Raw genomic sequence first — 12,398 nt, forward strand, 5'->3', positions numbered from 1 at the left:
TGTACCAGAAATACTTTGAAAGAATTCATTTTCCTGCAAGTGGTATTTGTCCTCTATGCTTGCCCACAACATCTCAAATTCTTCTGGTGTTTCAGTCCTGTTAACATAGTAGTCAAACTCCTTTGCATAGTCTTCTTCCTCACTAATAAGCCAAGCAAGCTTATCATTAGCCTTGCTCAGGACATGCCACTCGCAACATCTGTGTGTTGCGTTAGGGAACACTATTGCTATTGCTGCTTTCATTGCTTTATCCTGGTCTGTCATTATGTTGGTTGGTTCATGCCCACCCATCGCTCCCTTCAACCTTTCTAGCACCCAAACAAATGTTTCCGTTGTTTCATCTGGCAACATTGCACATCCTAGCAGTATGCTATGCAAATGGTTATTTATCCCAACAATTGGTGCAAATGGCATGTCGTATCTGTTGGTGCATTATGTTGTGTCAAAGAAAATGCAATCTCCAAAACTCTTGTACGGCTCTCTAGTCCTCCCATCTACCCAAAACAATCGTCTAACAACATTATTATCATCTATCATTGTTGCATAATAGAAGGAAGGACTTTCAGCTTGTTGCTTTTGAAAATAATCTAATGTTGCATCCATATCCCTGTAGGTGAGACGTCCTCTCAAGTGTGTCCTCATGTTTGAAACATCCTTGCTGCTGAAAGTAAGGTTGCCAAGCCCCCCATGGAAATCAGCAAGCACCCCCATGATATGTGTTGTGCTAATATTTCTATGGTGTAGTGTTTTCAGCAGCTCATAATCAGCCCACGAGATGCTTCGGTGGGACCTCAAGTGTTTCCTAACCCCAATCGCCTTCACCATGGGATGCGTATGGTCAGGTTGCATTACAATCACTCTCCACCTCGAATTTCTAAAGCCAACTGCCATATGAGCTTTGCAGTCCAACTTTTTGATAGTGTTGCGCTTCCTTGTTGCAGTGGTAAGCACAGCTGTTGCTGCTCTTTTTTTCGATCCCACTAGTGTTGCAGTGTCATTTGTTGATGTGCTCGCTGATGTGTTTCCCTCTCCATCATCTTCTCCATCAATAGCTGGCTTCCTAGCATGAGAACACTCCCACTCCTTTCTGATCAGCTCCTTTGTGACGTTGCTGTTTCTTGAAAAAGCCACTCTTATGCTGAAACCCAACTTCATGGCATACTCATTGTAAACCCGCCTTGCTTCCTGTATCGTGTCAAATTCCATCCCAACTTTTGGCACAATAGGCTGTGAGCATACGACGTCTTCATCCTCATGGTAGACCTCTTCATTTGCACCAACTTGTACTGAAACATATTCACCTGCAACAAATAAATGTTGCAGTTAGTGTTACTAGCGAAATCAATGTTCAGATGTTGCAAAAACTGTACATGGAAGTAAGATGCAACATTCAGTTAGCACATACAATTTTTGATGTTTCAATAACTGATTTTCAATGTGGCCCATGCTATCATTAGATGTTGCAACACTTATATGTAACATTCAGTTAACCTACGAGCATCATGAGATGTTGCAATAATTGTTTTTCAATGTTCCACATGGTATCATTAGATATTGCAAAACTGTATAAGATTCTGTCACAGTGTTTCAAACGAATCATACCTGCCATTTTTGGAGACTCAATTGGGATGCCAATCCCCCATGGACGCTGCTCGAAAGACCTGGGGGCGGGTGTTGAAGTGAATTATCACGTTTGCTCGAAGAATTCAATGCGACATTTAGGGATTCCGAGCAACAATGGGGGGCGGCATACCTGGTAGCGTGTTGAGGTCAATCATCTGTAGATCTAAGGTGTTCCGAGCAATAATGGGGGGCGGGTGGTCGCCATGTGGTTGATCTGGAGGGGGGAGTTCGATTTTTTGAAGGATATGCGCCATCTGGGTGGCGGCGCCGGCGGTTCTGGGCGGCGCGGCGCGAAGCTGGGAGCTTCGCTCCTGTCTCGACCCGCGTGAAGGAGTTGACGCTAGGGTGTTTTTTTCTGTGGTTGGTGTAGACTTGTCCCGATCTCCTTTGTGTTATCTGACGGCTGACACGTATTGAATCCGACGGTGGCGAGTGCGTCCGATTTTTGCGCCCAGAACGGACGTCCGGGCGCTAGTAGTTCCGATTAATTTATTCTGGATCTACTAACTTTTGGACAAGAGCTAATACATGTTTAACCTTTGTACGTATGGAAATCGTGACCACCTGCATAGCTGACCCTGCGGATCTATGGATGTATCAACGTCTCCAAGCACAAGCTGTTTACTCCGAAGAGGACACTTCACCGTTACACCCACGTCCAAGAAAAATCCATCTAAATGCATATACGGGAGACAGGGACTGGCGTGAATTTCGCGGCTTGGAGTTGCTTTCGTCTGTAAGTCGGACTGCAGATTCCCATGCAACTCCTATGAACTTAAATGCACAAACCTAAGTAGCATAGATATTGCATGAACTTTAAAATTAGGGTTATACTCCGGGGCTTGCCTTCCTATTCTAAGTTAGTAAGGAGCTCGTTGGACGCTTGTCTGGGCTCTTTCTTGGCCTTGACGTGATGTAGCTTGGCAGGTACTTCCTCAGTCGTTGGGAGCAGTTTGTACGTCCCGTCTGCGAGATTTACTTCTACATCAGATGCATATGCAATATTCCAAGATTTTATGATTTCACATGCAAGATGCATTCATAAGACATTATAGAAGTGCAAAGCTTACAACGACCACATGCATGTAGACAAGATTTAAACTTAAATCCATCGTAAGGTAAAATGCTTTCGTGTTTTAAACCCTTGGTTTGATTGATGGTGTTTGTGTACACATATAAGGTTTTAGCAACTTAGATTTCACAAAAGAAAGGTGAGTGGGGGGTCACTTAAGGGTTGCTCAAAACTCATTTGGAAAATTATCCTATTTCTAATTTTTTTAAACAACTCAAATTATCATATTTTAAGTGTATTTAACTACATGCATTTATTTGAGCAAGGTAAAACATGTTGTAGACAGAAACTAGCATTTTTCCTAGGGAAACAATGTGTTGGCGCTAGAAATCGGTCAACCGAGTCCCAGCGACCGACACACGACCCGGGAGAATCTGCTTAACTCCTGTTCGGGTGAATGCCCTGGTGTGGTTCGCGCGGCGTGCCAGCCAATCTGACCTGTTGATTGGCAAGGAAGAACACGTGTCAGGTTCAGAAACTGCGATCGGCTAAGTTTCCGATCGAGAGAGTTTATCGGCGAATCGGCCGATTTACTGTGATAATGAAATCGGCTAGTAAACAGCACGATCCCCGTAGCCTTGTAGACAGAAAAGTACTAAAGTAATCGGCACAAAGCTTATGATAACAGCACTAGGAAAAGATCTAATCGGCAATGAATGGATCTAACAACAGGAGGTAACGAAAGCCGATACTACCGATTCCTAGCGGGATAACTAGTGATAAAAACTAGGAAAATAGGTAAAAACCTATGGATCTAGTTGATATCGATAACTGATGAATAAATCTAAACGAAACAACAGCGATGCGCCAGAAGTTAAAGCTTAGATATTACTCGATAAACGGAACTTACAGAATCGGCCGGAGATCAAGATGATGCAGCCCTGCCAACCCGTACGAACTCGTGAGAAGAAAAAGTGATGGCGAAGTCGCCTGCTCGAAAGTAAGTACGAAGAAGAAAGTAACTTGTTGTATTGATTGATTGTTGTTTACAGATTTACAAAGGTAGCTATTTATAGCCCCGTACAAATAATCTTCTTAACCGACTAGAACTCTATCTCTAATTCAAACAGGAAACAAATATCTACAAGCACGATCCGTGCTAAACTAATTACCCCACGCTTCGTGGGCTGAACTCCACCTTATCCTTCCATCTTTCCAAGCCCATACAGGCCCACCTTAGTCCACCTTCCCGATCGGCCGATCTCTTATTAGCAAAGGTTTGCCGATTGGGAACCTGGCGTATTCACCCGGAAGCGGAGTAAAAGCTACTGACCGATTCCGTACTGTAGCACCTTTTTGGCCGATTTCCATCCGTACTTCCTCGCCTTTTTCCCTCTTTGATGCCGATTCTACTGATGACGAAATCCGGCGTCAACACATGCCCCCCAGTTTCGGAGTAAAACATAGTCTTTACTTCGAAATTCTTTACAACCTCTTCTCCGAAACGGCCGCAGTGAAAATATCCTTCCGTTTCACGGTCTCCCGGCTGATCATTGCAATTTTTGAAACGGGCGCCCACGACAGCCACTACCCTGAAAAACTCGACGCGCCGGCGCGGTGAAAATTCCTTCTTTACCCTTTCCTCAGGCACCCTATAAATATCACTTCACCGCAACTCATCTTCAAGCTCACATCTCTTTTCCAACGCGCGCACCTTCTTCTTTCTTCAATCTTGCCATCGAAGTCTTCCAGTTTCAGCTCCAACCACTTCTTCCCCTTTTCCCTTAAATGGCGACTCCCTCTGGCAATTCCCCAGCACGCGATGCTCCAGGGACAATACCCCCGGTGGAGGTAGCGACGGCCGTCACTTCTTCAACAGATGCAAGGGCTTCATCAGAAATCCCAATGGCGGTTCCCTTCACAGCCCCATCATCTGTGCCAACGTCGGCGGCCACGCCGATTACTCAGAACTTTATCCCGGAGGTAAATACCGAATCCCCTCCTTATCGGCAATATTTTAGATCTACCCCTTACATTCCTATGCCCCTTTTCCCTTTTTAGGCGGTTAGAGATAGAATTACTATTCACCTCACGGGCAGTCCTGGCCTTGTTTGCCTTGGTCCCATGGGAGACCCAGATCCGGCGATTCTTATAGATTTGGAAACTGATCGGATACCTTTCAAACGGTCCGATATGAGCTTAGATCAATGGGCAAGCACTTTTAGATCCTGGCCGAACGAAACCCCAGGTTGGAGGGAATGGTACCAACGAGTATCCGCGTCAAGGGGCGTCTCATGGGATGAGCTCAAAATCGGCCAATGTATCAACCTTTCCCTGTCGCAAATGGAGAAAAATGAGCCGCTAGTGATGGCAGCTTCCTATTTTTGGTCTGACGCGCTCAATGCGTTCTTATTTGGTCATGGTCCCATGACCCCCACTCTGGCCGATGTGGTTCTCTTGAGCGGCCTGGATATATCCTCCCCTGACACGCCTTTCCAACTTCTGACCGTACCGTCGCATCGGCTGGACACAAGAAGAATCGGCGGCTGGAAGGGCTTCATTAATGATAATAAGAAGACCGGTACTGTTGATAACAGGGAGCACACCGCTTTCCTGATGATGTGGCTCGAAAAACACCTCTTCTGTGGAAGAGCCGCCGGCCCAACAACCAACACCCAATCTTTAGCTGAAGCACTGTCGAAAGGAGATCGCGTCCCTCTCGGGAAACATCTTCTGGGTGCCGTGTACCATATGCTCCATCAAATCGGCACAAAACTCTCCAAGGGAGAACCAATCGGCAACCCAGGTGGGCCTTGGTGGTTCGTCAATCTATGGTTGAATCTTTACATGAACAAGATCACCCGGCAACCAGTGGACCACATGAGGTTTCTTAATGTCAAATCGGCGGAAGATCCTACCGAGCGTCGCCGATGCATGTCTTATGGTGAAGCAGCGTCAGCTTTTCCAGGCTGCGCGTATTCCGCCACAAAGGTAGCCGAGTACTTTCGGTGCTTCTATAATGGATTTAATGAGGACGCAACTATTTGGTTTCCATACCAATGAGATATCCCAGTCTTCGAACTCCCCTCCTGCTTTGATTCGACCTCCGGCCGATTTGATGAAAACCTTTATGAAGAATTGATCAAACCAGGACTTTTACCGGCCAACTTCTTTTCGGGGAAAGATGCTCCTACATACGAGTTCTATAACCCGTCTGCTGCTGCACGACAATTCGGCATGGGTCAATTGCCGATACGAGTGTACTTTGCTGGCCGAATCAAGTTTAGAGAAGCGCTTAAAACTGGCTTGGACTATTGTCGGCTGCGAGACCGAATTCCGGACTCCAGTACGATTAATTTGAATGAATGGCTATTATATCCATTTGCCATCCAGCCGTTCAAGCTTTGGTGGGCTGAATGGAAGCAATTCTTATTCTGCAACTCAGCATCGGCATATTGCAACCTTCTAGACCCAGCCAACATTGATCCTAATGCCGAGGTATTTCTGATTACCGATTTTTATTCTTTTCAATATGGTTGGGCACTAATGATTTCACTGTCTCTTTAGGTCGAGAGTCAAGCCCCTCCAACACACAGCCGCAGTGGTCGGCTAATGGAGAGCTATCCGTACACCACTTATCCTCTTATCGGCTACGACGCTCCGTCAGTTGACATGATTGCTGGCCGATCGAAGAAGGTTCACAAGAAGGTCGTCAAGAAAACTAGTCGCCGAGTCCGGGCTCGTACGGCATCGGCGGATCCTCTTGTGCTCGTATCGGCAGACACCTCATCTGCATCGCCCCAGGCCACAACAATTGCCGATACTCAAGCCATTACGCAAGTCGGAGCGGCTGCCGCCTCACTTTTGTTGGAAGCCTTACAAGTGAGTTCAAACTTTACCGCTTTCCGATCGTCGTCTTGATATTAACTCCTCCTAACTTTGTATCCTGTAGGGTTCTTCCATGGAAATGCCACCATCGGCGACAACTCAACCGGATACCAACACGCCCTTGCCCTCATCCATTGAAGTACGGTACTTATCTTATGGATTTCCTTTGGGTATTTTACATAACGCATTTAACCGATTCTTCGACGCAGACCATCGGCACCCCAAGCGTTATTCGACAACCGATTTCTTCCCAGGGAGCTGGTCCGAGCACCGTGCCGATCATTGTGGAGTCCTCTTCATCGGATGAACCTATGGTACAGGCCACTGATCAAAATACAACGGCTTTACAAGCGCAGCATGAAGAAATCCGTTTTAAGATGGTAAGTTCTTGAACCAGCTTCACCAGCCGATTTGCTCTGTTCCCCTGCCGATTTACGCTTTTTCTTTATTCTCACAGGAACAAGACTCCCCCAACAACAGCCTCTTTTCCTTCGCAGTCGCTCTCTCTGATGATGAGGAGACCTCATCCCGCCAAGTTGCCTTAAGCTCCGTCCCTGACGACGTCCGGGCTAAACTTACCAGCATCCGATCCCTCCTTCAAGGGGATATCGGCCGATTGGTAGAAGACGCTTCGCCGATTCGGCAGCTTTTTAGTGACGTCAGCGGGCGAGTACCAGAGGAAGCGGAAGAGGCCTTGGCGCCGGCGGCCTTTATTGAATCAATGAGGATTCCCGTCTTCAGAGCCCTTCGTCATATGGCCGATCGCGCGAAACTGGCCAAGACCCGTGAAGATGAGAGTGCTTTCAAGCATCAGGCCCAAGAAGCGAATCGGCGGATCCATGTCCTGGAAGATTCACGGCCGGCGATCATCAGTGAAATAGATCGCCTCAAACGACGGAGGGCGGACCTTGCCAAAGAGATGGAGCAAGTAACCAAAGCGATCAGCGCCGAAGAGAACAAACTTCAAGAGTTACCCTCGGCTATTGCCGATTTGACCAGGGAGAGGCAGCGTTTTGCTCAGGAGGCTCTGAGACTTCATCGCATCGCATCGGAAGTCCCTAGATCGGCAGAAGAAGACCAACGGGTTCTTGACTCTGCCGATCAGATCCGGCGTCGGGCCATCACGGCTATCGATACCCTTTTGGGTAATCTGTAAAACACTGACCGCTTTGTACGAACATTTACTGCCTTCTTTGACCGACCCTTCGCGATGTCTTCTATTTACTGCCTCCCTTATTATCGATGGGACGTGGCCTTATCAGATTTCCACGTGTTTTCCCATAAATATCGACTTCGGCACCTCCTCCTGATAGCATCAATCTGGCTCCTATTTCGCTTTTCCTCTTCCTCTCATCGGCGCAACTACATTGTCATGGCCTCGTCGTCGTCCTCTTCCGTCAACCAGGTGACGCTTCGCCTTCTCCCTCGGGTCTTAGGAAGAGAATGCGCCATCTTACTCCTTCCTTGTTTCAGCCTCAACGCCTCAGTCCGGAACTCGTGCGTGCCATCGAGTGCATACACTCTGAGGACCCCTTGACCCTGGAGGACAAGGCTCTGATTTTAGCTTATCAAGAGGAGCTCCAAGACCACATTACCGCAGATGCTCGAGTAGTCTTGGATGCCGTGGTGGACGAACACCGCCATCGATCTCTAGCTATGAGGGGTCATCGCCGTAACGTTCCCGATGGTGACATCACTTCGACGACCTGCACGATCTTGGATTTCCTGGAAAGGAACGGTAACTCGCGGGTTCCTACCGATAGGGCCCGTCTGCTTCCTCGGAACCCGCGGCCTTCCACCGATAGGATCCGCATGCTTCCTCGGCCCGTCGTTCTGGCGGCGGCGGAGGCCTTGCGCCTTCATGCTCTGGAGCGGAACGGAGGATCTTCCCAGAAGAAGGGTAATTAGTTTGTTTTTCGTAATTTTTTGTTCTAAGGGCGACTTAATGTTTTGTCGGCCATGTAATCGGTCGCCCGTACCGAACGAATGTAATCGGTCCGAATGAATGTAATCGGCCGTAATGAATGTAATTGGCCGCTCCGGTCGATTTTATGTGCATCTTAAAACCGAACCGTATCGGTCATGTTTGACTGTGTTTATTCCTTTAGGCCCCGACCCATATACTTGGGTAATATCTTTTTAAGTACCTCCCATTCAGAGCCCTAGTGAATTCTTCTCCCTCTATTGTTTCTAAGATATAGGCATTTCCTGGAGCGCATCTGCCGATTTTATACGGCCCTTCCCAGGTAGGAGACCATTTGCCGAATTTAGGATCTTTCGACCCGATCGGTAGTACCAATTTCCATACCAAGTCTCCGGGGGAGAACTGCTTGACTTTGACTTTTTTATCGTACCATCTGGCCACTCTCTTCTTATTTTCTTCGATACTTATCAGAGCCTTTAGTCGCTGACCGGCCACATCATCAAGTTCTTCCTTCATCAGAGCTGAGTAGTCATTGGCTGACAATTGGTCCTGAAGTAAAATGCGCCTTGATCCTGCCCTCGACTCCCATGGAAGTACTGCATCGTGACCGTATACCAACTGATAGGGAGATAACTTGGTGGCCCCATGACAGGCCATTCTGTATGCCCACAGGGCTTCGGTCAAACATAGGTGCCACTTCTTCGGGTACTCTTCAATCTTCCTTTTGATCAACTTGATTATTCCTTTGTTGGAAGATTCTGCTTGACCATTGGCTTGAGCGTAGTACGGAGAAGAATTTAGCAATTTGATGCCCATATCGGTCGTAAATTCCTCAAATTCTCCCGATGTGAACATTGTTCCTTGATCGGTTGTTATAGTTTGAGGGATACCGAATCGGTAGACGATGTGATCCCTTGCGAAATCGGCCATGATAGCCGACGTCACGGTCCTTAGTGGGATTGCCTCCACCCATTTGGTGAAATAATCGGTAGCGACCAGAATAAACTTGTGCCCTTTGCTCGATGGTGGATAAATTTGGCCGATGAGGTCTATTCCCCACCCTCTGAACGGCCATGGTTTGATGATGGGATTCATGGCTGATGCGGGTGCTCGTTGGATATTTCCGAACTTTTGACACTCCTGACAACCCTTATAATATTTGAAACAGTCTTCAAGGATCGTAGGCCAATAGTACCCGTTGTTTCTGATCATCCACTTCATCTTATGTGCCGATTGGTGAGCTCCGCATACCCCTTCATGGATCTCTCCCATTAGAGTCTTGGCTTCTTCTGTCCCAAGGCATTTAAGAAGAACACCATCGATCGTTCGGTAGAATAGATCATCTTCGAGCAATACGTACTTGGTAGCGTGAAAGCGCACTCGCCGCTCCACCTTTTTAGACGGATTCTTCAGGTAATCGGCAATTTCTTTACGCCAATCGTCGGCTGCAAGCTCTAAGGCCATGGCGCCCGGAATCGGCCGATACCCAGACGCGTGTTGAGCGAGTTTGTTTGCTTCCTCGTTACGGTCTCTTGGGACATGCTCGATTATTGCCGATTTGAATTCTCTTAAAAGTTGTAAGCAATCTTCGTGATGAATCCGTAATATGTCGTCTTTGCACTCAGCCCTTCCGGTTAGCTGATCCACAATTAGCATCGAATCTCCAAAGACCTCAACAGAATCGGCTTTGACTTCTCTCAATAGTCGCAAGCCTTTTAATACAGCTCTGTACTCCGCTTGATTGTTTGTGGCGGCGGTTTCTATCGGCAGAGAAAAATCATATCTTGCCCCCCGAGGCGATATGAGAACGATGCCGATTCCTGATCCGACCCCGCATGATGACCCGTCAAAAAATAATTGCCAAGGCGCTAGCTCCACGAAAGCGATTTCCGGCCCACAGTGCTGGGCGACAAAATCGGCCATGACTTGACCCTTGACGGCTTTCGCCGATTCGTACCGTAGGTCAAATTCTGATAAAGCTAAGATCCACTTACCGATTCGTCCTTTCAATATCGGCAGTGACAGCATGTATTTTACTACATCATCTTTGCATACGACTATACATTCTGCCGACAGTAGATAGTGCCTGAGTTTGGTGCACGAGAAGTAAAGACACAAACACAAACGCTCCACTGGAGGATATCTTGTTTCGGCATCCAGGAGTCTTCTACTAACGTAATAAATTACCCGTTCTTTGCCTTCAAACTCTTGGACTAGAGCCGACCCAATAGCTTTTTCATCGGCTGATAAATATAGTTTAAACGGCTTACCCGTTTGAGGGGGAACCAGGACTGGGGGTGAGACCAAGTATCGCTTGATGTCTTCTAATGCCTTACGCTGTTCTTCTCCCCATATAAATTCCTGGTCTGGCTTCAACTTCAGGAGTGGTGTGAACGCCTGAATCCGTCCAGATAGATTAGATATAAACCTTCTGATGAAGTTTACCTTGCCGATTAGAGACTGTAGCTCAGTTTTGTTCTGTGGAGCGACGACTTTGTTGATGGCCGCTATGGTCTTCTGATTGACTTCTATACCTCGTTCGTGCACCATGAATCCTAGGAACTGTCCGGCGGAGACGCCGAAAGCGCATTTGTTGGGATTCATCTTAAGACCATGCTTTTTGGTACACTCTAGCACCCTTCGCAAATCGGCTAGGTGTTCCTCGTGGCTTTTGGACTTGACCACAACGTCATCGATGTAGATCTCCACCAGGAGACCGATGAGTTTGTGAAAAATGTAGTTCATGGCTCTCTGATATGTGGCACCAGCATTCTTCAAGCCGAAAGTCATCACCACCCACTCGAAAAGACCAAGATGGCCTGGACATCTGAAAGCCGTTTTGGGTATGTCCTCTTCGGCCATAAGTATTTGATTGTATCCGGCGTTTCCATCCATGAAGCTAATAATTTTGTGCCCTGCGGCAGCGTCGATCAGTACATCGGCCGTAGGCATGGGGTAACCATCCATTGGTGTGGCCTGATTAAGATTTCTGAAATCAACGCAAACGCGCAGCTTCCCGTTTTTCTTGTACACCGGTACGATATTAGAGATCCACTCGGCGTAACGACATTGCCGAATAAATTTTGCTTCAATTAGCCGAGTTATTTCGGCTTTTATGTCGGGTAAAATTTTAGGATTGCATCGCCGTGCGGGTTGTTGGTACGGCCGATACCCTGGCTTTATGGGTAGCCGATGTTCAACAATAGATCGATCTAATCCGGGCATCTCGTGATACTCCCAAGCAAAACAATCCTTGAATTCTCTTAATAAATTTGTCAATTTACACTTATACTCTGGATCTAGATTTGCACTAATAAAAGTCGGCCTTGGTTTGGTTCCGTCACCTAAATCTACCATCTCCAGTGAATCGGCCGACGTGAATCCGTGCCCCAGCTTCCCGTCTTCTCGGGCGAACTGATCCATCTATTGCGCTTCTTCGGAGCCGACTGCTCGGATCGGCTGTAGGCCAAAATCGGTGACCTTCAGGAAATCAGTTTCCCAAACCCTGCCTGATATGCATCTGACGGTTTCGCAGCTCCATTGCTGTGCGTCGGCCGCCGCGATGCTGTACGCGGAGTCGGCTTTGACCACCTCGATGTTATCGCCGACCCATTGTACAAGGCATTGATGCATAGTTGACAGGATGCAGCAGTTTGCGTGTATCCAGTCTCGGCCAAGAAGCATATTATAGGACCCTTTGCCATTAATAACGAAAAACGTAGTAGGAAGGGTCTTACTGCCGATGGTGAGGTCGACGCAGAGGGCACCGCGAGCGTTTGACACCTTGCCTTCGAAGTCCTTGAGCATCATGTCCGTCCTGGTTAGGTCGTCGTCGCTCTTTCCCAGCTTTCGGAGTACGGCATACGGCATGATATTGACGGCAGCTCCCCCGTCGACCATCAATTTAGTGAGGTGGCGACCGTCAACATGCCCTTTCAGGAACAATGCCTT

At 47.6% G+C, this 12,398-nt stretch overlaps 1 protein-coding gene across 1 annotated transcript; it reads right to left on the minus strand.

Moving 5' to 3' along the window:
• Positions 1-432: 432 nt before the first annotated feature.
• LOC105915140 (protein FAR-RED IMPAIRED RESPONSE 1) lies at positions 433-1,877 on the minus strand. The gene is made up of 2 exons (XM_012849015.1): positions 1,754-1,877; positions 433-1,301 (listed from the first exon to the last, which is right to left on the minus strand). Exons 1-2 carry the CDS (start codon positions 1,875-1,877, stop codon positions 433-435), a joined length of 993 nt encoding a protein of 330 aa, XP_012704469.1.
• Positions 1,878-12,398: the final 10,521 nt, after the last annotated feature.

The sequence above is a fragment of the Setaria italica genome, chromosome IX (genome assembly GCF_000263155.2).
Source record: "Setaria italica strain Yugu1 chromosome IX, Setaria_italica_v2.0, whole genome shotgun sequence".
Classification (NCBI taxonomy): domain Eukaryota; kingdom Viridiplantae; phylum Streptophyta; class Magnoliopsida; order Poales; family Poaceae; genus Setaria; species Setaria italica.

Excerpts from the sequence above, each read along its gene's own strand:
- LOC105915140 (XM_012849015.1), bottom strand. The coding sequence starts at position 1,877 with ATGGCGCATATCCTTCAAAAAATCGAACTCCCCCCTCCAGATCAACCA. Across the intron at positions 1,302-1,753 it reads TGACCTCAACACGCTACCAG|GTGAATATGTTTCAGTACAA; the intron begins GTATGCCGCCCC and ends TATTTGTTGCAG.